Raw genomic sequence first — 25,755 nt, forward strand, 5'->3', positions numbered from 1 at the left:
TCTCTGTCCAACCACCAGAAATCCTTGATCCTTTTCCTAGTTCCCCTTTTAATGAACAGGTGGAAGATGAACAGGTCGAAGACGAGCCACCCAACCTTGATCCTGGTTCCCCTACTCCTACTTCGCCTGAAGATCATGTACAAGACATTCCACCTCGTCACTCAACTCGGGTAAGGTCCATTCCTGCACATTTATTTGACTATCATTGTTACACTGCCCTTGCTAAATTGCACGAGCCTCACACCTATCGTGAGGCTTCTACAGACCCTTTATGGCAGATTGCAATGAAAGAGAAACTTGATGCATTATCTAAAAACCATACTTGGGACTTGGTCACTCTCCCCCCCCCCCCGGGAAATCTGTGGTTGGTTGTAAGTGGATCTACAAGATTAAGACTCGCTCTGATGGGTCCATTGAGCGCTACAAAGCTCGTCTTGTTGCAAAAGGTTTTACACAGGAGTATGGGATTGATTATGAAGAGACCTTCGCCCTCCGGTTGTCAGGTATCTCATCTTCTCGTGCCCTTTTAGCCGTTGCTTGCCGCGCAAATGGGATCTTTTCCAGATGGATGTCAAAAATGCATTCCTTAATAGGGATTTGAGTGAAGAAGTTTATATGCAACCTCCTCCCCGGTCTCTCCGTTGAATCAAACAAGGTTTGTCACCTTCGACGTGCACTTTATGGCCTTAAACAAGCTCCACGTGCTTGGTTTGCCAAGTTCCGCTCTACCATCTCTCGTTTGGGTTACACGGCTGGTCCATTATGATTCTGCCTTATTTCTTCGTCGCACCGACAAATGCACTATTTTACTTCTCGTATGTGGATGATATGATCATAATGGTGATGACCTCGGTGGCATTCAAGAACTCAAAGATTTTCTCGGTCGGCGGTTTGAGATGAAAGATCTTGGCCATCTCGGCTACTTCTTGGGTCTTGAAATCACTCATTCTACGGATGGACTTTACATTATTCAAGCCAAGTATGCCTCGAACTCTTGTCTAGAATGGACTCACCGATAGCAAGACTTGACTCTCCGCCGAGCTTAATGTGCATTTGACTCCCTCGGGGGGAAACCATTGTCTAATCCCTCTCTTTACGGACGCTAGTTGGCAGCCTAGTTTATCTCACCGTTACTCGTCCGGACATTTCCTATGCCGTTCACCAAGTGAGCCAATATCCGCCCTGCTCTACGATCGACTCACTATGCCGGCCGTTCGCGCATTACTTCTGCACCTAAAGGGCACTCTCTTCCATGGTCTTTTCTACTCTGCTCGGTCTCCTCTTGTTCTCCGTGCATTTTCTGATGCTGATTGGGCAGGAGATCCCACTGATCGCAGGTCCACCACTGGTTATTGCTTTCTTCTTGGTTCTTCTCTGATTTCTTGGCGAAGCAAGAAACAAACTCATGTGGCCCGTTCTAGTCTTGAAGGTAATATCGTGCCCTTGCCGACACCACATCTGAGCTTCTTTGGCTACGATGGCTTCTCAAAGACTTAGGTGTGTCGACATCCTCTGCTACTCCTCTTTATTGTGACAACAAAAGTGCCATTCATATTGCTCACAATGATGTCTTCCAGGAACGGACTAAACACATCGAGATCGATTGTCATTTTATCCGTTATCTTCTTGTCCATGGTGCTCTCAAGCTAATCTCGCCTCCTGCGGATCAACTTGCAGATATCTTCACCAAGTCGCATCCTAAGGGACGCCTTCGTACTTTGGTTGACAACCTCAAGTTGGTCTCACATCCACCTTGAGTTTGAGGGGGGCTGTTAACATATATAGTGTTGTGGGCTTTAGGCCCAACTAGTTTACTTGTATAGCACTCTTACTTGTACTATACTCATATTTACTTGTACTGCACTCATATGCCTCCTATATAAAGGCATTCATGTATATTCTTTCAGTGAAAAATACAATACAATTCAATTCAATATTTATAACACCACAAAAGAACAAATGAGAAGCAGAATATGTGGAAAAAAAGAAGAAACCAAATTGCAGATTGATATTGGTCATGTATCTAGATCTTTCTTCCTAATTGGTTACTCCGTTTTAACTGATGAATTAACTTTCTTTTATAGATGGAATTTGACCGTGCGGTGTAGGATAAGATTTGTCCCTCTCTCTCACGTAGTTGAGTACTTAAGTCTCAATGTCTCATCATAGGTGGTGACAACAAAATTGAATGATTATATAAGATTGATGGATCCTAATTTTATGGCTTAAAGTTTAAAATTAAATGATATTCTAATTCTAATATGTTATGTCAATGTAAGTTCACACAAAACAATTTTATTATTGAAACTTTATCAATATTGGATTAAAAAAATCAATTTTTTTTAAAAGACTTAAGAGATCATCTTCTAAACAGTGGGCACTTATTTCATGCCTACTCCACTGCCTTAATTACGCAACTTTCCTCCCAGATTTCTTCTGAGCATTTGCTTTTGTACATTTTTGTCCTCATCCTCTTCTCATGCATGTGTAGAAGAAAAGTCCCATTTATTACATGAAAAAATAGGAGAAGAAAAGGTCAAAACTTAAACCCTATAAAACCATCCCCACTGTCCAATTCACAAACAGAATCCTCTAAAAACACAGAGAGAGAGAGCGAGAGAGAGAGAGAGAGAGAGAGAGCGAGCTGGGTGCCAAAGAAATGGCCACTACATTATTGACCCTGTCGAGTCCTAGGGTTTTAATGCTCACCCTGACCATTGTCCTAGTAGTAACAGTGGCACCTAAAGCAGAGGCAGCTCGTGCTTTCTTTGTATTTGGGGATTCACTAGTAGATAGTGGCAACAACAACTACTTAGCAACTATTGCACGTGCCGATTCTCCACCAAATGGTATAGACTATCCCACCCACCGGCCAACCGGCCGATTCTCTAATGGCTTCAACCTCCCTGACATTATCAGTGAGTTTGTTGTTTTAATTTCCATTTCACTTCATATCTCTTTTCTAAGCTTAACAAATTTTCCTCGTAGGAATGTGTTTCATTGAACTAATTAATAAAACATAATAAAATGTGTGCAATATATATACATTTAGGTGAGCAAATGGGGGCAGAGCGCACATTACCATACTTGAGTCCTGAACTCACAGGACAAAAACTGCTTGTTGGTGCCAACTTTGCTTCTGCTGGCATTGGAATCCTCAACGACACCGGAATTCAGTTTGTAAGTCCAATGGAATGATATATTTTGGTACTGATTAATACTGATGTAACGTTTTGGGTTTACTGTTATTTTTTATATATTTATATATATATATATGTGTGTGTATTATAATAAATATGAAAGTTTACCATAAAAAATTACTTCAATTTAAAACAAATTATTCATGATCTTAGACTTTAGTATCAACTAAAAAGAAAAAAAAAATACACAATATAAAAAATAGAAAGCTTAATTATTTATTGTATACTAAGAAAACAAATTATACTAATAATTTTTTATAATCGCAAATAATACTAATAAGTTAATACAAATAAGTTGTCATTTTGTCCTTACAAAAATTCAAATATTATAAAACTAAAAAAAAAAAAGTTTTTTCTTTACCGGCCGGTATTGCTTGAAATCGGTTGGTATGTCCGGTATATAGCTAGTATGGCCAATATTTAAACCGGTACGAAATATTAGCGTTTTGATATCGATATATGTACCAGTATAGTACATACCGACCGATACGGCTGGTATGATATCGATTACCTTTGTTTAACGTGTAGAAAAGGTTTATAATTAAACACAACTTTTGCCATACTTTGACGTGGTTAACAGAAAATTACTAAGTATTTTTTGAAGTGCAATGATATTATGTTATTTTTTTATATTTATTATACCCTATCATAAATGTGAGAGGAGGAAACTTCATGTCTTGCACTATTCTTTCGAAAGTACCTAATAATAAATTATGGATAATTGTGAGCAATGGAAAAAGACCACTTTAGTAAGTTGTAGCAAATAGAGTGATTCTAGAAGAATTTTCATTCCACTTTTAGCTCTATTTTTGTGAATACTTCTCAACAACATTCTCTTTTAGATATATATATATATATATATATATATATATATATATATATATATTTTTTTTTTAACTCTTTTAGTTTTTTGATTTATTTATGTACAACATATTAACGCCTCTTTTTTTTGGGGGCGGGGGGGGAGAGGGGGGTTTGAACATATCCTAACCAACTTTTACCCAATAAGCAAATAAATTTTATACAAAAATCACCATCCAAACAAACACTTTAAATGTAGAAATATAATGACAAAAAAAAAGGAGGTGAAAATATGGAACTTTGGCATGTGAAATTGAAAGACATTTTTCTAATCCAAAAACTCCAAAGTTGCCTTCTCTTGACTTCCCACCAAGAAGATTATGATGTGGATATATGTATGTCAGAGCGTGAAATAGATATGTGCGTCTGACCTTGTATATGTACACCTAAAACTTGATATTGCAATCGATGGTTCCCTAGTCAAACATATAATACCGAATTTGAAATTGGAGCAGCCACAAGGTAAACTGCGCACTGCCTCTTGGGCCCCTAATTGATTCTACCATGCATAGAGGCTTACAATAGACAATAACTCTCCCCGAACATAGCTTACAACTTTTGTTATACTGTGCTCTCCGAAGAAATCTGCTACCGGAAGAAATCGAAGAATTTCTTTTGGACATATAGTTTATAAATATCCCTCTTCTTAAGTATGAAGTTTACTTTTAATTTTTGACACTGTTTGGTAACTAGTATTAAGTTTTGTGCAGCAATTTATAAAGCATTCCTTTGAGGTTAAAGTTTAAATGAAGTAATGAGCAGTGAATCAAAAATTTTCATATTGCAGGTGTTCATTTTAAGAATCTTCACACAGTTTGAATTGTTCCAACAGTACCAGCAAAGGCTGAGTACGCAAGTCGGACAAGCCCAGGCTAAGCGGCTAGTGAACGATGCACTTGTCCTCATTACACTTGGTGGTAACGATTTTGTTAACAACTATTTTTTGACACCTTTCTCAGCAAGATCACGCCAATTCTCCATCCCAGATTACTGTCGTTACCTCATCTCTGAGTATCGAAAAATTCTAAGGGTAATTCTCAGAAATAAAAATTCATTCCCTCCTCAAAATCCTAGCTAGCTAGCATATTTTGTTTTGCAAGTTAAATTACTAATTGTTTCAAAAGTTTTAAACTATTTAAATATAGTAATTTTAATCATTTAACTATATATTTTTAAAACTGCATGCATAGGAGTGAGTTTGTTGCTTTACCTTAAGAAAATTGAGTTTTGGATGAATATATTTGGGGGGAGTATTGAATTATTTACGAAATTAATGTTTGGTGGGTGAGGACCTAGCAGTGTTTAATTGTTTTATAGATATGGTACACACATTGAAGACTTGACAGAGATGGAGGCCTTTTTTTTTCTACAGACCATGCGTGCAATTGGGGCCACGTTTTGGTCAACTAGAAGGGGAAGAAAAACCACAATAAGTTTACGTAGACTATAGAAGCATTAATTTCTTTTCACAATTACAGATGATAGTACCACCTCCTTATTTTTTAAAAAATTAATAAACTTTTTTGATCATTCGCTATATCACTGGATTAAAGACCCTGGAAACCCCACGTCCCTTTATTGCCGTATCTCTGTGGCAGATAAATGTGGTTGGTATGAAATCAATGTTCAGACTTGGTCTTTAGCAACAAAAAAAAAAAAGTTCAGACTTGGTCAAATACCATATATCCCAAATCATATTATTGAATTCACTTATTTTATTTTCTTAACTGACTTACTCATTGTTATTGAAATATTAATTAATTTCTTCATCTTTTATTAATTTAAAATTTTAAAATAAATAATAATTTATTATTATTTATGATATAAAGCATAAGTGATCTTGCATTCAATCTTATATCTATTTTATCTTCCATATTCCATAAGTTAAAAATGAACTTATCCTAATTAATCAGTTTTCTTTAATTGATTTCTATATATTTTTATTTAGTTTAACTGGCATACCAAAAATTAAAAGATCTGATTATGAAATTTGAACTCTACCTAGTCACTTACACCAAAAACTAATTAATATTTTAATTTGATGATGAAAAAAAGAAGAAGGCATTATACTTGCTACTGTATTATATTTAAAATTTGTTACAACTTACAAGTACTCAATTGTAAAATAAATGAAATTTACTTTAAACCAAAATAGTTCAGCAAATTCTTAATTAGAACCTCTCTATCTTGTTGAAAAAAAAAAATCCCATATGCATGTTTTGCTTTTGTTCTTTTTTATTTCATAATTTATTATTTTGTTTGTGCCCTTTGGTGGGGATTGTTTTGTCACCCATTTGTGAAAGGGTAGACACTGTACGAGCTGGGAGCCCGTAGAGTAATAGTGACAGGAACTGGCCCACTGGGTTGTGTACCAGCAGAGCTAGCCATGAGGAGCAGAAATGGGGAATGTGTACCAGAGTTACAACAGGCTGCAGGAATTTTTAATGCAGAGCTCGCCCAAATGATTCAACAACTCAACCGTGAACTAGGCTCAAATGTCTTTATTTCTGCCAATGCCTTCGATATGAACATGGACATCATCACCAACCCCCAAGCACATGGTTTGTTTTCCTAATTTGCACCCTATATATATAGAGTAACATTAGTGATAAAAAAAGATCACAACTATTTTACTGACATATTTCTAAATATCCTACCACCTCACCAAAAAAAAAAAAAACCTTAACCTGTTTCGACCCTTTTATTCTTTTGGGTTTTTCATACTTTTTTCAAAGGTTTTGATCCTTTTAAAAAAACCAACTTTTTTCCTCAAAAAAAAAAAAAAACCAAAACCAAACCTTTTTTGTGGTGTATGGTCCAGGCCCTCCTGGGTCTGGACCATGTAAAAGGCCTCGTAACCAATGAAACTTGTAGAATTTTCACCTTATTTAGTATATAAAAAAAAATTTAAGATAAAAGTATTCCCCTAAATACTTGTAACGTAGCTACAGTACAAAGATCAATAAGTTTTTCACAAAGATCAATAAGTTTTTCACAAAGATCAATAAGTTTTTCTATTTATTTTTTTAAATTATATTATTTAAAGGTCGATAGTTTTGGGTGATTATGTAAAAGACTAAAATGTTTCAAAAAATAGTAAAACTCATGAACATATCCTCTAAAAAAGAAACAATAATATCAAGGCCCAATAAACTCTTTTTTTTAATTCCAATTATTCAATCTCTATATTATATAATGATTTTTTTTGGTGGAAGTGGAACTCTTAAAAGTATTTGAAAAGAAGAATTTGGATTTTAATTAATAGTTCAAATTTTTATTAATACAAGAATTTGAAATAATCAGGGTAAAATATTATTTTAAATCTATTACATTAGAAATATTTTTGTTGAAGCAGATTCTCAAAGCTCAAATCTATCATGTGATAAAAACCTTTATACCGAACAATTTATATAATTTTAAAAAAATTCCTTGATTTTAAATTCTTAAATCCAAATGCATCCTATTATTTTGATTGGCCAAATATCAGCAATTTGTGACATGGCTCTTATCTTTCTACTTCATTCTCCATGCATATTTGGCTGGGAAAATGAGTAATTAATTGTATGTTTCTCACTGGGTGGACCAGGGTTTGTTACATCAAAAGTAGCATGTTGTGGCCTAGGCCCCTACAATGGACTTGGAACATGCAATCCACTGTCAAACCTATGCCCAAATCGGAACGCCTATGTGTTTTGGGATCCTTTCCATCCAACGGAGCGTACAATCCGGCTCATCGCTCAGCAGATCATGACTGGTTCCACAGAGTACATGAACCCAATGAACCTGAGCACCATTATGGCCATGGACTCCAAGAACTAATATATAGTATTATTATTATTATATAACTAACAATTCTCAAGAAATTATATATTTTTTAGGTTCCAGTGTACTTATTTTTCTGTCTCTACTCTCTACCCCTTGAATGCATGTTTGCTGGTGTGGATTATCAGTAAAGTCTATAGGCAATAAGGTACAAGGCTCATATCTCAATAGTGCAACTTTTTAAATATAAATATTGATGAACTTTGAGATGTGATTTCTAGTATCTCTGCGACTTGTGGCAGTGCACTTATGCGGTACTTGTATTGTATCTGATTTTCTTGTGTTGCACAATCACGTCATATTAAGTGGCTTGGTTGAAATTTGATTGTATAATGTTGATGTATTATTAATAGCTTGGTGAACCTTTATTTTTCCTATTTCTTATTATTCATTCAAGGTTTACTGTATGAATTTACTAATTGGAAGAAAATAAAGTTCTTTGAAATTTTGAACTTCAAAGTCTATCCTTTTTGAAGTTAAAATAAAAATACTAGCTTGGTGAACCCTATGTATGTATAGATGCAAGAATATTCATGTCTCTTATTTATCTTATTTATGGGAGATGTATAGCAAGTGTATTCAAAGAAACCGTTGATATATTGTCTGTTGATCATTTTCTTTTATGATTTCTTTGGACCAATAAATAAGATAGAAAAACAAAACAAAACATATAAGATGAGCATGAAAGTTCGTCATTATATTTTGCCTATCGTATAGTTGGTTTCAATTTTATTAAAAATAATGATATGTTTCCAACAAATTAATCATAAGCGACAAGCTGTTTTTTGTTTTAATTTGGACGCACCATTAAAATACTTTTTTATTCACTAATGATAACTTATCACCTCAAATTTGTTACGAACTTTTATGGGCATAGACAATGAAAAACTTGCATTAATATAACAGCGGACAGCTATTATTAGAACGAAAAACTTGCATTAAGAAGAACGAAAAACTACATTAAGTTTTGAAGAGGATGAAAAACATGAGACGGATCTTTCCTCCGTCTTAGGTGGACGGAGGGGAAGTAGACGGATTAATACCGTGGGAATGCGTATAGGATGGTGCCGATCATTGAATACCCGTCCGATAATTGATTGATTATAAATCCTTAGTTGTTTGTCACATGATGTGTTTGACTTGACTTTGCTTTATCTCCACGCAAGCGTGTACACCTGGAGTTCTTGCGTTACACGTTTGACCATAATAAGAAGACTCTTATATGGAAAAGAGCTCAAGAAGGAAGCAGAATCCTAAAAGGAAAGGAAATTCTACGCTAATATAAATACCCCAAAAACCCTAGCATCAAGGTACGCACAATTATCTCAACTCTGACACTTTAGGGTTGAAAAATAAGACTCTAACTTGACCTTCGGAGAGTTTTTGGCCGGCACCACACCGGTGCTCTCTTTTAGGTCCTCTTTTTTCCTTTTTTGTAGGTGTTGCTTTGGTGTGAAGAGTGCTTGCAACTTATTGGTGATTTTTCGGCATCATCAAGTTTAATAGAACAATAATATAACAGCTGATAGCTGTTATCCTCTATTGAATCTTCAGTACAATACTTGAACGAACAATAATATAATAGCTGTCAGCTATTATCCTCCATTGAATCTTCAGTACAATACTTGAACGAACAATAATATAACAGCTGTCAGCTATTATCCTCCATTGAATCTTTAGTACAATACTTGAACCTACTGCTATACTACTTCTATTCCTAAATTATTCTAATGAAACAGAAAAACAACTATTGATTAAAGCAGAATAGGTATGCCTATACAAATGCCCTATCAAAACTTTTTGATGAGTAATACTATTACCAACCAAACTAGACATTTACATGATGTCTAAACCTTAAAACAGAATCGGTAAGCATATGAAAATCCTCCACCGAAACTTTTTGCTAAGTAATATATATACCAACTAAAACTAGATTTACATAAAGTCTAAACCTCCAAAGCTCACTCCAATGAACAGTTTGTTATAAGTGATATAACCGTAAAGAACCAGCTAAAACATCTCCAATCCAAGTTGATCTGCACCATAAACATAACCAAAACCCAGCACTGAATTTGTGCTGCATAGAGGATCACTGTTTAATAGTGCCATATTTTCAGCCATAAAAATTTCATTTTCTGAACAATCCCGCAAGTACTCCTGTCCATTAGACTTATCCTTTGATGCTACGCCCACCAAAATACTCGGCATGGCAGCCGCAAGTACTCCTGTCCATTAGACTTGTCCTTTGATTCTTCCCCCACCAAAATACTTGCCATGGCAGCTTCTGTGACAGGATAATACAGAGCATCCTCCTCAGCAAAAATCTCAGATACACAGGTAGACTCAGTGGTGGAGCCAAAAAGTTTTCTTTGAGGGGGCCACAACTAACCTAAACCATGTATCTAAACAACACAAGACTCAAGAAGAAGAAAAAAGTTCTTATCATTATCATTTATATTTAAAATGCTATGAAGAATTCTTTCTATATTTTATGTTTCTATTTATTTATATTTTTTAGATGTAGAAGAACACTATGTCCTTATATATTATTTGCTTTATAATTTATAAGTTATCAAAATATTAAATAAAACATGGTTTGTGTTTTATCAATCTGCTGGTAGCGAAAGATTGTAATTAAATCAATTATAAATTATAGATATGTGGTTAAAACGATTGAAAACTACATTGAATAAGAAAAAAAAAAAGCATTACACTTAGAAAGGTATTATTACATTTTACACACCAAAAAAATTGAAAAGCACTAATGTTATTTACAACATTATATATATATATATATATATATATATATATATATATATATATATCATCACTCTTGACATATATTATGAGAGGATTATTACTTAATTATTTGTTGATTATGCTTACTCTAAAAAGTATTTAATTTAGACATTTAATAACAAATTGAGGGGGCCAAGTTGATCATCCGCTACTGGGTAGACTCATCAATTGCTTCAATCCCCACCAAACAACTTGGTGTCGCAGCGACTGGGGCATCCACTACACAAAAAATCAAAAGGGTTTGTTGCAGTTGTGGATTTAGATCCCACAGGACTTCCCATTGAACACGGGTCTGATTCAGAAGAAGACAAACAACACTCCTTTGTAGACTCCATCAAGAATGTGTGACTCAACATCTGGAAAGTTGAGTCAAGCAGAGGCAACATACATTGTCCTAGTAGCTTCATCATAAGCGGAGGCATCATCAACTGCAATATCAAAAGTCCCAAGCCACAGTCTCTTTCTGCCATTCGGCTTGCGAATCTCTACCACCCATTTATCCCATGTTCTCTTCCTAACCCCTCCGTAATGGGAATGTGAATTTCAGGCCCTCCCTTTCCTTTCGTACACCCTTTCTTTGACCCTTTGGTCGGAACTTTAGGAGTAGCATAAGACTCAAGTTGGGCAACATTGTATTCTTCCACTTAGCTAGTGTCTCAGCTATAGAGTCTTCTCTAGTCTTCCTCTTCCTTCTCTTCTCGTCAGGATTGTCCATTTGAAACTCTTTCAGACAATTCCAATAATGCACCTGTTCAACACAATACCCAGAAACACTAAAATTAAGTAACAATGTCTAATTTCTCAAACAAAGAAAATCACAAACCCTTTAGGAACAAACCCCAGAAAAATCAAACAATCAAAAAAACCCAAATGTAAAAGGAAATTTATTTATTTTTATCAGTCAAACAAAAAAGGAAATTGAATTTCCCAAACAAACCCTTTTGAAACAAACGCTGGAAAATTATTTAATAATAAAGAAATTCCCAAACGGAAAAGGAAATTGAATTGCCCAAACCGAACAATTACAAACCCTTTTGCAACAAATCCCCAAAAACAATTATAAAGAAAACCCAAAAGGAAAAAGGAATATATAGAAAAGAAATTTTTTTTTTAATTTTAAAAAAATAAAAAAATGAATCACTCTGAAACTCAGGAAAGCACAAGTGCGCCTCCATGGGTGGCTAGGGACGAACCCAGGTGGTGGCCTAAGGGGGCCCGAGCCCCCCCTCCCTGGGCCCAAAAAAAAAAAAATTAGTAGGTAAAATTTTCCCAAAAAAGAAAAAAAGGCTTGGGCCCCCCTTAGTTTTTAGCTCGGGCCCCTTCCCAAAATCTGAATCCTAAGCCCAACCGGCCAGCCCAAGAGGCAAGAGCCCATGACCCATGTAAATCTAAAAATAAAAAAAAAATAAAAAAAAAACTTAGCTCTCAGCAATCCAAAACCAAACGGAGAAGACGAAAAGCAAAGGAAAAAAAAAAGAAAGGAAAGTGAGAAGCAAGACAGAGAGATGGAGAGTACTCAAAGAGACCCACGTCGTGATACTGCCGCCTATGCCCACGCCCACGCCGTGACGCTTGTGAGACCCATCTTGATCTTGCTACCCAACACCCACGTCGCCATGCCATCACGCGAGAGTCTCCCTGTCAGCTATCGCCACCGCCCACGCGAGACCCACTTGCCACCGCCATCAGTTGCTCGATCTGCCCAACCCAACTTCGTTGCTCCAGCCTTCATAGTTCACAGGTATTTACTCTATCTTTTCCTTCAAAACCTAATAAAATATTTGTGATCTAAGATTCATAGAAACTGTGTCTATGCCTTATGGACTTGTGGTGTTTCATGTTTGTGTTTTTACAGATGAGTGATGAACTAAACTAATGTTGGTGATTATGTATTGATTTTGCGCGTTTTTTTTTTTGGCTTTTTTGCTTTGTGACTCCATATCACTCTGTGTTTGTGACTCTCTCTCTTGTATTATATATATATATATATATATATATATATATATAGAGAGAGAGAGAGAGAGAGAGAGAGAGAGTAGAGTTTGTAGAGATTATTTTTTCTTTGTCGATTGGTAGTTAGGCATAATAGGGGCAACGGACAAGTGACAGGAAAAAAAAAAAAAAAAAAAAAAAAAAAAAAGAAAGAAGAAGAAGAAGAAGTAAGGTTAAGAAAAGTTATTGTTAATAGTGCAGAAAGCGAAATAAATTTATAGTGTCGGTAGTGGGATTCATTGGGTTAGTGGGTCAGTGTCAAAAGGATGGAGACAACACAAAGACATAAATAAAGAAAATTGTCACACAAATTTACGAAAATAATAGTGATTCTTATTTTATTTGTAGATCATGAAAAAATCAACTACAATGCTTGATTTTTTTCAAAAGAAAAGGTTTAAATTCTTCCGAGGTCAACATGGGATTGCCAACAACTAATGCTGCTATTCCCATTCTAGAAAATGTGGATGTTCCAATTCTAGAAAATATTCATTCCCCAATTTTGAAAAATGTGGACGTTCCAATCTCAAGAAATATTCATTCCCCAATTCTAGAAAATACTAATATTCCAATTCCGGAAAATAACCATCTCTCTTAAACACAATTTCAAAAAGTTGATCTTGATTTTTTGGATTATATGGATGCGTATTTGAATATATTTTTTTCGCTTATCTCTACCCCCCCCCAGCTTGAAATCCTGGGTCTGTCCCTGTGGGCTGCGCACTCGTGTCTAACACACATAGACGCATCGTATGGCTAGCAACGCAATTGCATGCACATCCATCGTAAATCCTTTTTTTTTTTTTCCGATTTTTGATTCGGCCCGATATGGGCCGATTCGATCTGGAAAGGGCTGAAATAGTGCCGAAATAAGTGTTCTTTTTTTAAAAGTTAAAAAAAAAAAAAAAAAAAAAACACAGCAAAATGCACCATTTGACTCTATTTTAAAGGAAAAGAAAAACCCTAAAACTGCAACTCAAGCTCTCTCATTCTCTCTGTCTCCAATCTCTCTCTCTAATCCACACTCTCTAACCCACGGCTCATCCAATCAAAATCCCTCCATCTCTCCTCAAGCTCACTAACCCAAGCTCACTCTTCATCTCTCGGTCTCAAGCTCACTGACCCAAGCTCACCGGCAAAGGTGTTTTACTTTCCTTCTCACCCTCCATCTCTTTCTCACATACTCTATTGCTCACTCTATATCTGTTCCTCAATCTATCTAACAATCTTTATTAACCTATTTTTCAAAAAATTTTATATAAGTTGTAATGTTAAGACTTGAGTTGATTACTTAATTTTTTTTATTTAGTTATATATATTTGTCAAATTATTTGGTATATGTTTACTATTATATGAAAAAATATGTTTAGCAACATATAGAAAATATAAATATAAATATTTTTAATAATTTATAAATAAACATATCCTGCTGCACCTGCACCTTACTTTTTCAAAAATTGCTGAGTCATCGCACCGCACCCACACCCCTATCTACACTCGTGCTTCCTAACAATGAAGACTACGAATGAACAAAGAAAAATACAAAATTTCCCACATTCAACGAAAAACCTAGAAACCCTAAGATTCGAGTAACAATATTGGATTTTCTAAACCAAAAAAAAGAAACCATAAACCCATTTACAACTAAACCCAAGAAAAAAAAATCAAACAAGAAAATAAAGAAAACCCAAAAAAGAAAGGAATTTTTTTTTATTATAAAAATATAAATAAACTTGTACAAATTGTTTGAAAATTAAAGTAGTCGGTCGAAGAAGAAAAGAAATAAACTTCTAGTGTTTGTAATCTTTGTTTGATTCTTTTGACCAAAACTAGGTGTTTTAGAATGAAGATTAGGGTTTTCTTTTCTCATTTGTTAGTGCTTTCTGAATCAATGGGTGTGTTTGTGTTTTTGAGAGAGAGCTTTGTTTTGTTTCAAAAAGCTTTTAGAGAGAAAGAATAAGAGCAGAATGTGAGAGAGTGAGAGTAAGAGTAAAATAGTGGCTATTTATAGGCCCTGTCTCTCTCACTCTCAATTTTAGGGTTTAATTTAATGAGACCATTGGAAATAATGACGCAACGCTTTTCTACACAGTGTTGTGGATATTCGGACCGTGTACTTTGTGCACAAGCTTTTCACTTCTTTGATTTCTTGCATGCAATATATACACTACATCAAAATAAATCTATTACATCAAGTGTTAATACGACAAAATTAGTATAGTAGTATTAGACATAATATCACATCTACAAATTAAAAGTCATTGCAATAATAACTTAAAAAGTGATAAATTATTACACTAATAACAATTAGTTGCAATAACTTATAATTTTTAGTTCAATAGAGGCTTGAATACTAAATTGCATAAGAAATTTTTTTGCAATAGCTTAAATTGAAAAAATCATTGTAATAACTTGATATCAATTATTTTGCAATCTATGACAATAGAAATTTCAAAGTGATAGCTTATTGCAACAAATATATCATTGCAATAACTAAATATCAATTATTTTACTATCTATTGCAATGACAAACATGAATTTGCAACGAATATATTATTACAATAATTTGATACAAATTATTTTACAATATATTGTAATGAAAATTATGAAACAATTATCTATTACAATAATGATATCATTGAAATAATTTGACTCAAATTATTTTTGTCAATTATTTGCAATCTCTTGCGATAAAATTTGTGAAATAATAGCCTATTACTGCAAGATATTCAATGTAGTAAATTGTTTATTGCAATAGAAAATATATTATTACATCAAAATTTTCAATTAAAATATTTTAAAGTTTATTGCAACAATTTTTTTTTTTTTTTGTAGCACAAACCTATTATCTCAAATTGTATTGCAACACTTTGCATAAACTATTGCAATGACTTTAATGTTATTACAACGATTTTTTTTTTTTTTTTTTGTAGTAAAAATTTTTTGTTGTAGTGATAATACATAAATAATTATGATGGAGGATTCAAAAAAATTCAATTTATAATCGATTAACTTATTCAATTGCTAAATTACTTCCTTTGGTTTGTATGATTTTTTGTCAATTTAATCATCCCTTTTAATAACAAGTCAATTTAGTATTTTTTTCCAAATCTATGAGCTAATTAAGTTGTTTAAATTTTCTTTTTAAATAAAAAATTTAACTAAAAACGAATGTGAATCATAAGATAAGATTAGGGTGAGTGAAATAGAAAAATGTATTTGGAGTATTGTATCAAAAGTACCATATGATATTATCTGGAAAGTTGAGTCAAGCAGAGCCAGCGTACATTGTCCTAGCAACTTCATCATAAGCAGAGGCAGTATCAACTGCATTATCAAAAGTCCCAAGCCACAGTCTCTTTCCGCCATTTGGCTTGCGAATCCCCGCCACCCATTTACCCCATGTCCTTTGCCCAACCCCTTTGTAACGGCACTGTGAATTTTTAGGCTCTCCTTTTCCTTTCATACACCCTTTCTTTGACCCTTTGGCTGGAACTTTAGGAACAGCACAAGACTCAAGTTGGGCAGCATTGTGTTCTTTCCACTTAGCCAATGTCTCAGCTACAAATTCTTCTCTAGTCTTCCTCTTCCTCTTCTTCTGATTAGGATTGTCCATGTGAAACTCATTCAGAAAGTTCCAATAATGCACATGTTCAACACAATACCCAGAAACACTAAAATTCAGTAACAATGTCTAATTTCTGAAACCAAAAAATCAAAAACCCTTTAGCAACAAGCCCCATAAAAATCAAACAATCAAAGAAACTCAAATGGAAAAGGAAATTTATTTATTTTTTATCAACCAAACTGAAAAGGAAATCGAATTTTTCCCAAACAAACCCTTTGCAACAAACCCCATAAAAGTCAAAAAAAATTAATAATAAAGAAAATTCCAAACGGAAAAGGAATATATAGAAAAGAAAAATATTTTAACAAATTAAAAAAATATATAAATATATGAACCCTTATGAGACTACCAATGAGCAAAAAAAAAATCCAAAATTGCCCCATGTTCAACGAAATCCCCAGAAACCCTAAGATTCAAGTACCAATATTGAATTTCCTAACCCAAAAAAAAAAAAAAAAGAAGCTAAATTCGTCTTTCCATTGTGCAACAATCCCCCTCTCTTCTGGTCATTGTTGTTAAAGATATATTAAACATATTAGCCCAATGTAATAGGCCCAAGCCCAGTCCTGCTTGTACTAGCAGTCTAGGGTTTAGTCGCCTATATATACTCATGTTAAGGTTCATTGTAACACAGGTTATTGTACTACACTCTTATACATTAAAGATGTAGCCCTTAAGGGATTTCTCCGTAGATGTAGGCCGACAAGGTTGAATCACATAACCCTCGTGTTCTCGGTGCTCCTATTCTATGTTTCCCCTTCCACATCCACTCTAGTATATACAACATGGTATAATACATTGCATTGCTAATAATATATTTAACATGGTATCAGAGCCAAACTTTGTTCTTGTCATCAAACAAACATCTTTAGCATGCAAATAAGATTATCATGTGCACACCACCATCAGAAGTCACACATGCTTGTCTGTTGGATCTAGACTCCACGGCATCTTGCAGCCGCCATGGCTCATTGCTATGTCTAGATCCTCAGGCCCAAGCAATCCGTGCCTCTCCCTATCAGATCTGTGTGCACCAAGCCTTCGCCTGATGAAACCAACAAGACAAAAGCGTTCCATGGCATATCGCGACTAAAACCCAGGAACTCGGAATCCAACGGCCATAGCACGCGCCTCCACGCACTGACAAAGCCTCTGGTTACTCCTCCCACGCGCCGCTGAAGTTCTCAGATTCCAGACTAGATTATGGCACATGTGCCGCTCTGTCAGCCTCATCGCCCCCCGATCTACAAAACCCGAGAAGGCCAGCAGCCGAAATGAAGACACGCGTCCACACGCGCCGCCTAGGTTTCTGGCAACTCCTACACGCGCCAAAGAACTACGTCAGCCTAATATGACGTCATCCATGACGTCATTTGATGACGTCAGCAAAAAGCCACGTCAGCCCTAGACATGTCATAAGCCACATCAACAGTGTCGCCTCGTTAGCACCACGCCACCTAGTTGACCATTGACTCAGACTGACCTGACCTGGACCACCTGGATCTGACCCGTGAGCACTAACCGTTGACTTTGACCTTTTGGGTTTGACTTTTGCGTTGACCATTGACCAAAAGTCAAAATTTTTGGAAGGGCCTATCTTGCTAAGTTTTTCGCGTAGATTCCAATTTTGGACTCCGTTTCTTCATTTAAAGCTCCAAAATTGGTGAATTGGCGTATTATTCGTTGTGGTTTCTTCAAAGGCATTCTTCAAGGTATCTCCAAGGGATCTTCTCATGTTTATCCAACCTCAAACTTTCATCATACTTCCGCCTTGAGTTTGAGGGAGGGTGTTAAAGATATATTAAACATATTAGCCCAATGTAATAGGCCCAAGCCCAATCCTGCTTGTACTAGTAGTCTAGGGTTTAGTCGCCTATATATACTCATGTTAGGGTTTATTGTAACACAGGTTATTATACTACACTCTTATACAATAAAGATGTAGCCCTTAAGGGATTCCTCTGTTGATGAAATAGGCCAACAAAGCTGAACCACGTAACCCTCGTATTCTCGGTATTCCTATTCTATGCTTCCCCTTCCGCATCCACTCTAGCATATACAACATGGTATAACACATTGCGTTGCTAATAATATATTTAACAATTGTGTCTTTTACTCCCATGAGTGTATAATGTAATTGTAATCTATAATAATAATAATAATAATAATAATAATAATAATAATAATAATAATAATAATAATAGGTGAAGCCGAGAGAAACTCAAATTAGAATTCCAAATTAGAGTTCCAATTTTGCGCCATATGTCCTAAATTATTTATTATTAAAGAGTTTTATTTCTTAATTTTAGAATCAAATGTGAGACCACATCATAAATATTCATCCAAGTGAGTTATTAAGTACAAAAACCAAAGAGTCTAGAATAAATAAATCGTAAAAAAAAAAAGTATTTCACAATAATTTTTTTTTTAAAAAAACATGGAATATTTACATTTTATACCTAATAATATCCTTACAATTTTTTTTTTAAAGTTAACAAAACATAAAAATGACTATCAATAGCATTTAAATTATATATAGAATCTATATTATACATCTTATTGTATATTTTTAAGTGTATCTATATATATGCATGAGGTTACAAGCATGGTTGTCAAAATCGCGATCCAGATCGTAGAATCGCACGATTTTACGATCCCACCTCACCAAAAAGTTTTAAATCATAGCAGGATCGCAAAAATGTTAGGATCGTAGGTAGGATCGTGTAGAATTGTATAGGATCGTATGGGATTCTACCGATTCTACCATTTGGCTTGAATTTTTTTTTTTTTTTTTTAAGTGGGATTCATTTGGGTAAACCTAAACTCACAAGCCCAACAGGTTTTAGAAGCCCAATAATGAATTGAAGTCCCAAATTTACCCCTATGTCAACATAAAATCTCAAAAAAACCTATGGTATAAGTTTAATGTTTTCAAAAACAAAACCTTTTCTTTCTTTAACCGTTCCTGTTTTTTTAAACTGTTGTAGAAGCCAATTCACTTTTAATATTAACATACTTATGGTAAATTAATCATCTATTTGTATCGCCTTCACAAATGTTGTTACATAAAATCTAATGATGTACTTGTGTTTCACTATCTGTAGGCAACCATGTTTTATATAATTTTGAAGTGATTATTTTTATTGAGCTAAGAAGAACTATTTTTTTTCATAGAATAATAAGACCTAAAAAAGTAAATATCAATTTTAGAACCAAAAATAAAAAATAAAACCACACAATTGAAACCAATGTCATTAAAGCATTAGATTTAGGAACTTTACCTTAGAAATAACAGTTTTAGTACTCACAACAGTGGTGTTTCTAACTTCATAGAAAAGAAAATGCATTTTGTAGAGTCCATATTTTTGTAGTTGGCAAATACGATAAATGTAATCAATTCATAGTGTTTTTGGTGTGTCTTAAGTGGGTTAAAGATGTATTTTATAGTCCAAGACAAAGACCCAAGTTCAGATCAAGAAAGAATCAAGTTTAGAGCAAGAAAACTAAAGTTTTTATCAGTTTGACTGCTAGCTTGATTCCTGGCTAGACCGTATAAGATTTTCGATTTCAAGCTTGACATCTAGTTCGATCAATCGAGATTGCGATATTATTAAAAATATAAAACGTGAAAAATGCCATAACTAGCCCTTTGTCAAAAACACAGCATCTTTCAGCCCTGTTAATGGTGAGCCATCACTGCCTTTAAGCTTTCTTAACGTAAGTTTAACGTTTAAAAAAAAAAAAAAAAAAACTCAGTCAAAAACCCAGCACCTCTCAACCCTCTCAATAATGTTGCCATAAGCCATTGCTGCCTTTAAGGTTTCTGGTAATTTGTTTTGGTAGTTAGTACTTAGTAGTTTATCATTTATTTGTACTTTGTTAGCTTAATTCCATATTGTTGTGTTGCGTATATGATTTTGACAAAGCTTTTAAGGTTTTTATTTTTCTATTTTGTTAACTAAATTAAGTAAAATTTGAAAAATTATGAAATAGGATCTTCATTATTTAATTAGCTAGTTTACCTTAGATTGAGAATTTTCTTTTAGATTACATATTGTAAAATTGTAGTTAGCTAGTTTTTATATGCTAACTAGCCTAACTTATTTTGGATTTTGAACTTAGAATTTGGAAAACATTTTTCATGTGTAGATAATATTTTGGTACTTAGTTGCTAATTAAACATGTACTGAACTTTTTAGATACATTATGTCAAAAGTTAAATATATTTTGCTTCATTAGAATGACATAAGAACGATGTAGTGCGTGCAAATTACATTTTATGATGCAATTTTTTTTTAATGAATGGATTTATATTTTAAGTAATTATATAACATACAAAGTCACTATCAATAGGTTTTTTGCTTAAAATCTGAAAATAGGTAGGATCTTACGATTCACGATCCGATTCTACGATCTCCGATCCTACCTACCTCCCACGATCCTACGTAGGATCCCGATTTTAACAACCTTAGTTACAAGCTAGTATTAATATAATTGTAATCTTATATGTATGCAAGTTTATTGCATGCACGTATATGTAAAACAGGTGATTATTGAGTTATTAAGTACAAAAACCAAAGAGTCTAGAATAAATAAATTGTAAAAAAAAAAATTATTTCACAATAATTTTTTTTTTAAATGGACAATTTACATTTTATACCTAATAATATTCTTACAAATTTTTTTTAAAAAAGTTAACAAAACATAAAAATGACTATCAATAGTATTTAAATTATATATATAGAATCTATATTATACATCTTATTGTATATTTTTAAATGTATCTATATATATATGCATGAGGTTACAAGCTAATATTAATATAATTGTAATCTTATATGTATGCAAGTTTAAAGCATGCACGTATATGTAAAACAAGTGATTATTTTGGTGGCATTGTCGTTTATGCCCTAGTTCACCTCTCCCTGTTTCTCACCTTGAACATTTTAACTCTGGTTTGAATGGTTTTTGGTAATTTGAAAGGATTGTACTTGAAAAGGTGAATTATTTCCATCTAAGGGCACCTTTCAATGGAAAGTGTTTCAGATAATTATAATTTATACCCCTTTCTTTCATGCTTCGATTTGATCATTCAATTTGATTTGTAGCATACTTGTGACGCTTTGAGACTGGAATAGGCATAATCATTTTGCATTCTACTGTCAGTATTGATCTTAAAAGACAATGATTCACCATTAATTAATGATTTTCTAGATTAACTTATGAAAAAAAATCTACTATTGAACATTAAAATTAGGAGTGTGTGATCACTAATAGAATCTATTATAAAAAGATCCAATCTGCCACAGCACCCTGAGTTGTGGCATCTATTATGATTCCAATGGTCACTCCAATTGGACTTGAAATGGCAAATGCAAAAGCATAGGCTGCACATGATAAGAAGGGACGGTTTGGAATCATACGAAGGAGAGCAATGCCCATGGCAATGGCTGCAAATATCTTGTGCAAAGAAATTGTCCACAAAGCTTTCCAGGCATCATCTTTTGTTTCTGCAACTCCAATTGCAATGCCCTCAAAAACAGAATGGAAACACAAGGCAACAATCAACAAAATGCTATCCCCAACTGAACCCGCAGGAGCCAGGGAGGGTGCACCTATTAAGGCATACAAGCAAATATTGATTCAGTCATAGAACCACTAACAAGGTATATACCTAAAACTACATCCAAGGAGGAGCTCGATTGTCTAATGCTAGCTAACTTGAAATGAATGAGCACGTATCTCACTTGATTCTGTGATTGTGAAGTCCCACCATTTTTTGTGCCGTTTCCTTGCCCAACTCCACCTGAAATGAAGGAAAAATCCAATAAAGTGACCAAACAGGAAACAGCCACTTCACATTTACAGAGGAGATTCACATTTATTTGATTTGTCTAGCTTGATTTGCTTCTTGTGAGACTTTTTGCCTAGAGTTTTATTTGGTTCTTGTAAGCTCAAACTTATTTATTTCAAAACTTTAATCATCCTAACTCTCATGGTTTTAAAAACCGGTATGGACAAAGAACGATAAAAACTAGTTACCAGTTTTTTGGTCCGACCCGATGGTTGAACCGGTGATATCATAATTAATAATTTTATAATTAATAATAATATAATAATTTTATAGTAACTAATAATATTTACTTTAAAAAATATATATATATCATAAAAGTTTAATCACAATCATTAAAAACAAACTTATAATGAAAAATAAATGACTAAATAACTTCCCTACTATCCTACCTACCTCCATTGGCATTAAATTTTCTCCACCTACCCCCACTTGCTTCTCCTTTTGCTCTTGGGAATACCACCTCAATTCAAAATTAGCTTCTACACAAAATCCGAATCTAATACTTCACACTCTATTTCTTCTCCTCATTTTACACATCTTTCTCTACCTCTCTCTCTGCCAAGCAAAGTTCAACCTCACTCCACAGCTAGTATATTCCCAAAATATCATTTCTTTTACAACAGATCAGCGTTGCTTCTTCCCCAAATTTCGTTTCTTTTACAAGAACTGAAGATGAGAAAAGTTTAAGTGTTCTTCAGTTCTTGTCCTTTGAAACTTGTTCATTTGCTCAAAATACCGCAAGGCCAAGAGAAAAAGGAGGCGAGAGGCTAAGAGAAAAAGGAGGGTGAGGCAGAGGCACCGACCACCAAATTCCAAAGCCGGACAGAGAAGACGAGAAAGAGTGAGAGAAAAAAAATTTCAGAGGAAACAGAAGCTAAGAGTGTGAGAGAGGGTTGTGAGGGAAAGAAAAAAGAGGATATGAGTTTTTAGGGTTAGGTTTCCCCAAAACAACGTAGTCTTAGGTTGGGAAAAAGGTAAAAAACGTTGTAGTTTTTCAGCTTCAACACAACTGGCCAATAACTGGTTCAACTGTACTGATTTCCAATTTCACGGTTAAACCGACTAGTTTTTTACTATTCTCGGTTTTTAGCTATTTTTCGGTTTTTAATCATAACCGGATTGGATTAGTGACAGGTTCCCGGTTTAACCGGTCAGATTGGCCGGTCCAGTCTAGTTTTTAAAACCATGCTAGCTCCTTTTGCACCCCAATAGAAAATCACCATAGCATCCAACCCAATGTTGCAAACAACACTGTTTTAAGTGTTCGTTTGTGAACAGTTTATTTAGTTCAAACTGAAAATTTTTTACTGAAAGTACTATAGATAAAGGTAAAAGTTAGTTGAATTGTACAGTAAGACCCATAAATAGTACTAAAAAATGTAGTGGGCCCATGAATAGTAGCAAAAAAAAGCTGAAATTGCAAATAAGCTGAAATTTCCAACTTATCCTAAACGCACACTAAATCCGAAAAGCCTAATTTCTCACCATGGATTTATCTAAGCTACCAAACACTTGACAAAATTACCCACCCTTTCCATCTTAATTCTAACTTTTCATGTGCTAATGGAATACAATCAACCTTTCAAAATAGAGTAATTCTTGTGCCACACCAAAAGGCACAACTTTATGGTTGGTGGAGGGGTGATGGTGGGTCCATGTGGAGACACCCTTCCACCAACCACAACTTACCACATGGGTCAGTTGTGGCCAAAATTGTGTCTTTTGGTGTGGCACCAGAATTTTTCTTCAAAATAAAACATCCAGTTTCACATCTTCCAAAAACAACCAAACCAAACAGTTTCATAAAAAACCCACATGTTAGTTAAACAAAACCAAACACCCCTTTTTGAGCTTGTTCCTCTGGAAATTACTTTCTTCATTTATTCTCTCTCTCTCTCTCTCTCTGTCTACTTTTCAGGGGAAAAGCCGAGAGGGGAAAGAAATAAATTCAATAACTTTTCCATCCCATCAATTAATCAGGACCATTATACTTTACAAGTACTATTAATTCATATATTTCACCAATTCCTAAAGCTTGAAAGCTTTAGGATTAACATCCCGTTCATCAACATAAATTATGCTAAGATCCCAAATAAGAAAAAAATAGGGAAAAAGAAAAAGAAAAGAAGAAGAAGATTGAATTGGCTTACCGTGAAGCTCGAGATCACTAGCCCTTTTCTCGTTTGTAAACACAGAGGAGACCACACAATCAGCAACCATGGTCAACAAGTATCCAGCACAAGCCAACATGAATGCAAAAGGGTACGTTTTTGTAGTGTCAAGTCCTCAAAAGTTTCATTTGCATCACTCAAAAAGTGCATTATAGTCGTACCCAAAAACACACCCCCAGCAAACTGGGTCCCCAAAACCAAAAACCCTTCGTTCCATTTTAAGAAGGTGAAACACCACCAACAAAAGTGTCCACAAATATGAGAATCAAGCACCATATCTTCACCAGTACCAATGGCTTTGACTGAAGGTTAACGCTGCCGTTTTCACTACTACCATTGTCGCTGTCATCATGGCCACTATGAGCCAAGGCAGAGAGGATGAGCAAGAGGAAAAAGAAGCAGAAGATGGAGAGGCAGCGATACATTGTTTTTTATGGTGAGAATTTTTGGAGTTTTGGGATTGTGATAAATTTGTGAATTGGGTTTTGGGAGTTTGTGATTATCGTCGAAGGAGGGACCAAGGTCTAGTTGGCATTGATTAGTTTGATTCATTGTTTGTTTGTAGTACGTACTGCAAAGAAGACGAAATAGGAAACAAAAAACAAGTGTTTTTGTACTACATAAAGTATGAGAGAATTTTTAGTTTTGAGGTTAATGGTAGTTGATGTTGTAAGTTGTAATAGCTGTGTTTCGTGGGAGTTTGGCGAACTCAAATCCACAAGCTTTGGCGGCAAGTGGTCTTCCACGTCGTGATTAGGTGATATCTCTAGTGTATATATAACAACTAGCCTCATCAATGGAGTTTTTTATTTTTTGGATTTAATTGTTCTACTCGTGACACATTTTATTTTATTTTTATTTTTAAAAAGTGTGTGGCCCTTTTTTGCGAGTGTTGGGCTGGGCCGCCTGCTGCTACACTAGGCCCAAGATTTTCTTCTGAGTTGAGAAGTTGGGACCAGTCCGAGAACAAACTTTCTTGGTCCGGCTTGTGCACAAACAATGCCCTTTGGTGATCAGGTCTTTACAGCAGGCAGAATTATCACGTTAGCTACATTAAGTAGATATAATAAAAAATAAAATAAAATAATAGAGATTTAGGCAATATAGTCAGTGAGCCTCAATGAAGGGTGGCCGTTTTACACTATAGTATCAGAATAATGAATGTTAGATGGAGAGTCAGGAGTGTATTAAAGAAACAAATGTTAGTCTACCACGATGAGCCGTTTTATAGAGCTTGCGTTAGGAAAGGGAACCACTCCCTCAACGCGACTAATTTCTCTGAGGGGAAATTAGCTGCTTTGAAGGAACGGGCCTAAGTGACTTGGGTTGAATGAGATTTCTTCCCTTCTTTTTATTTTTATTTTTATTTGGTTAACAGAGTGCATGAGTTGGAAGGGGAGAGGGAGATTAATCCATTCGGTGCATGCC

The 25,755-nt window shown here is 34.6% G+C and overlaps 1 protein-coding gene and 2 pseudogenes across 1 annotated transcript; 1 reads left to right on the plus strand and 2 right to left on the minus strand.

Annotated features, from left to right (window-relative positions):
- Nucleotides 1–2,580: 2,580 nt before the first annotated feature.
- Nucleotides 2,581–8,337, plus strand: LOC142618254 (GDSL esterase/lipase At4g28780-like). Its single transcript, XM_075791161.1, has 5 exons — nt 2,581–2,918; nt 3,053–3,180; nt 4,849–5,091; nt 6,370–6,622; nt 7,648–8,337. The coding sequence occupies exons 1-5, from the start codon at nt 2,660–2,662 to the stop codon at nt 7,878–7,880; spliced, it is 1,116 nt and encodes a 371-aa protein (XP_075647276.1). The 5' UTR covers nt 2,581–2,659; the 3' UTR covers nt 7,881–8,337.
- Nucleotides 8,338–9,893: 1,556 nt separating this feature from the next.
- Nucleotides 9,894–16,290, minus strand: LOC142618781 (dehydration-responsive element-binding protein 2A-like; annotated as a pseudogene).
- A 5,134-nt stretch (nt 16,291–21,424) lies between these two features.
- LOC142620677 (zinc transporter 11-like) lies at nt 21,425–24,755 on the minus strand (annotated as a pseudogene).
- Nucleotides 24,756–25,755: the final 1,000 nt, after the last annotated feature.

This window comes from Castanea sativa, chromosome 12 (assembly GCF_040712315.1).
Source record: "Castanea sativa cultivar Marrone di Chiusa Pesio chromosome 12, ASM4071231v1".
NCBI classification, from domain to species: domain Eukaryota; kingdom Viridiplantae; phylum Streptophyta; class Magnoliopsida; order Fagales; family Fagaceae; genus Castanea; species Castanea sativa.

Coding starts and splice junctions, on each gene's coding strand:
- LOC142618254 (XM_075791161.1), top strand. CDS start 2,660: ATGGCCACTACATTATTGACCCTGTCGAGTCCTAGGGTTTTAATGCTC. Junction 2,919..3,052: donor CAACCTCCCTGACATTATCA/GTGAGTTTGTTG, acceptor ATATACATTTAG/GTGAGCAAATGGGGGCAGAG. Junction 3,181..4,848: donor ACGACACCGGAATTCAGTTT/GTAAGTCCAATG, acceptor TTCATATTGCAG/GTGTTCATTTTAAGAATCTT.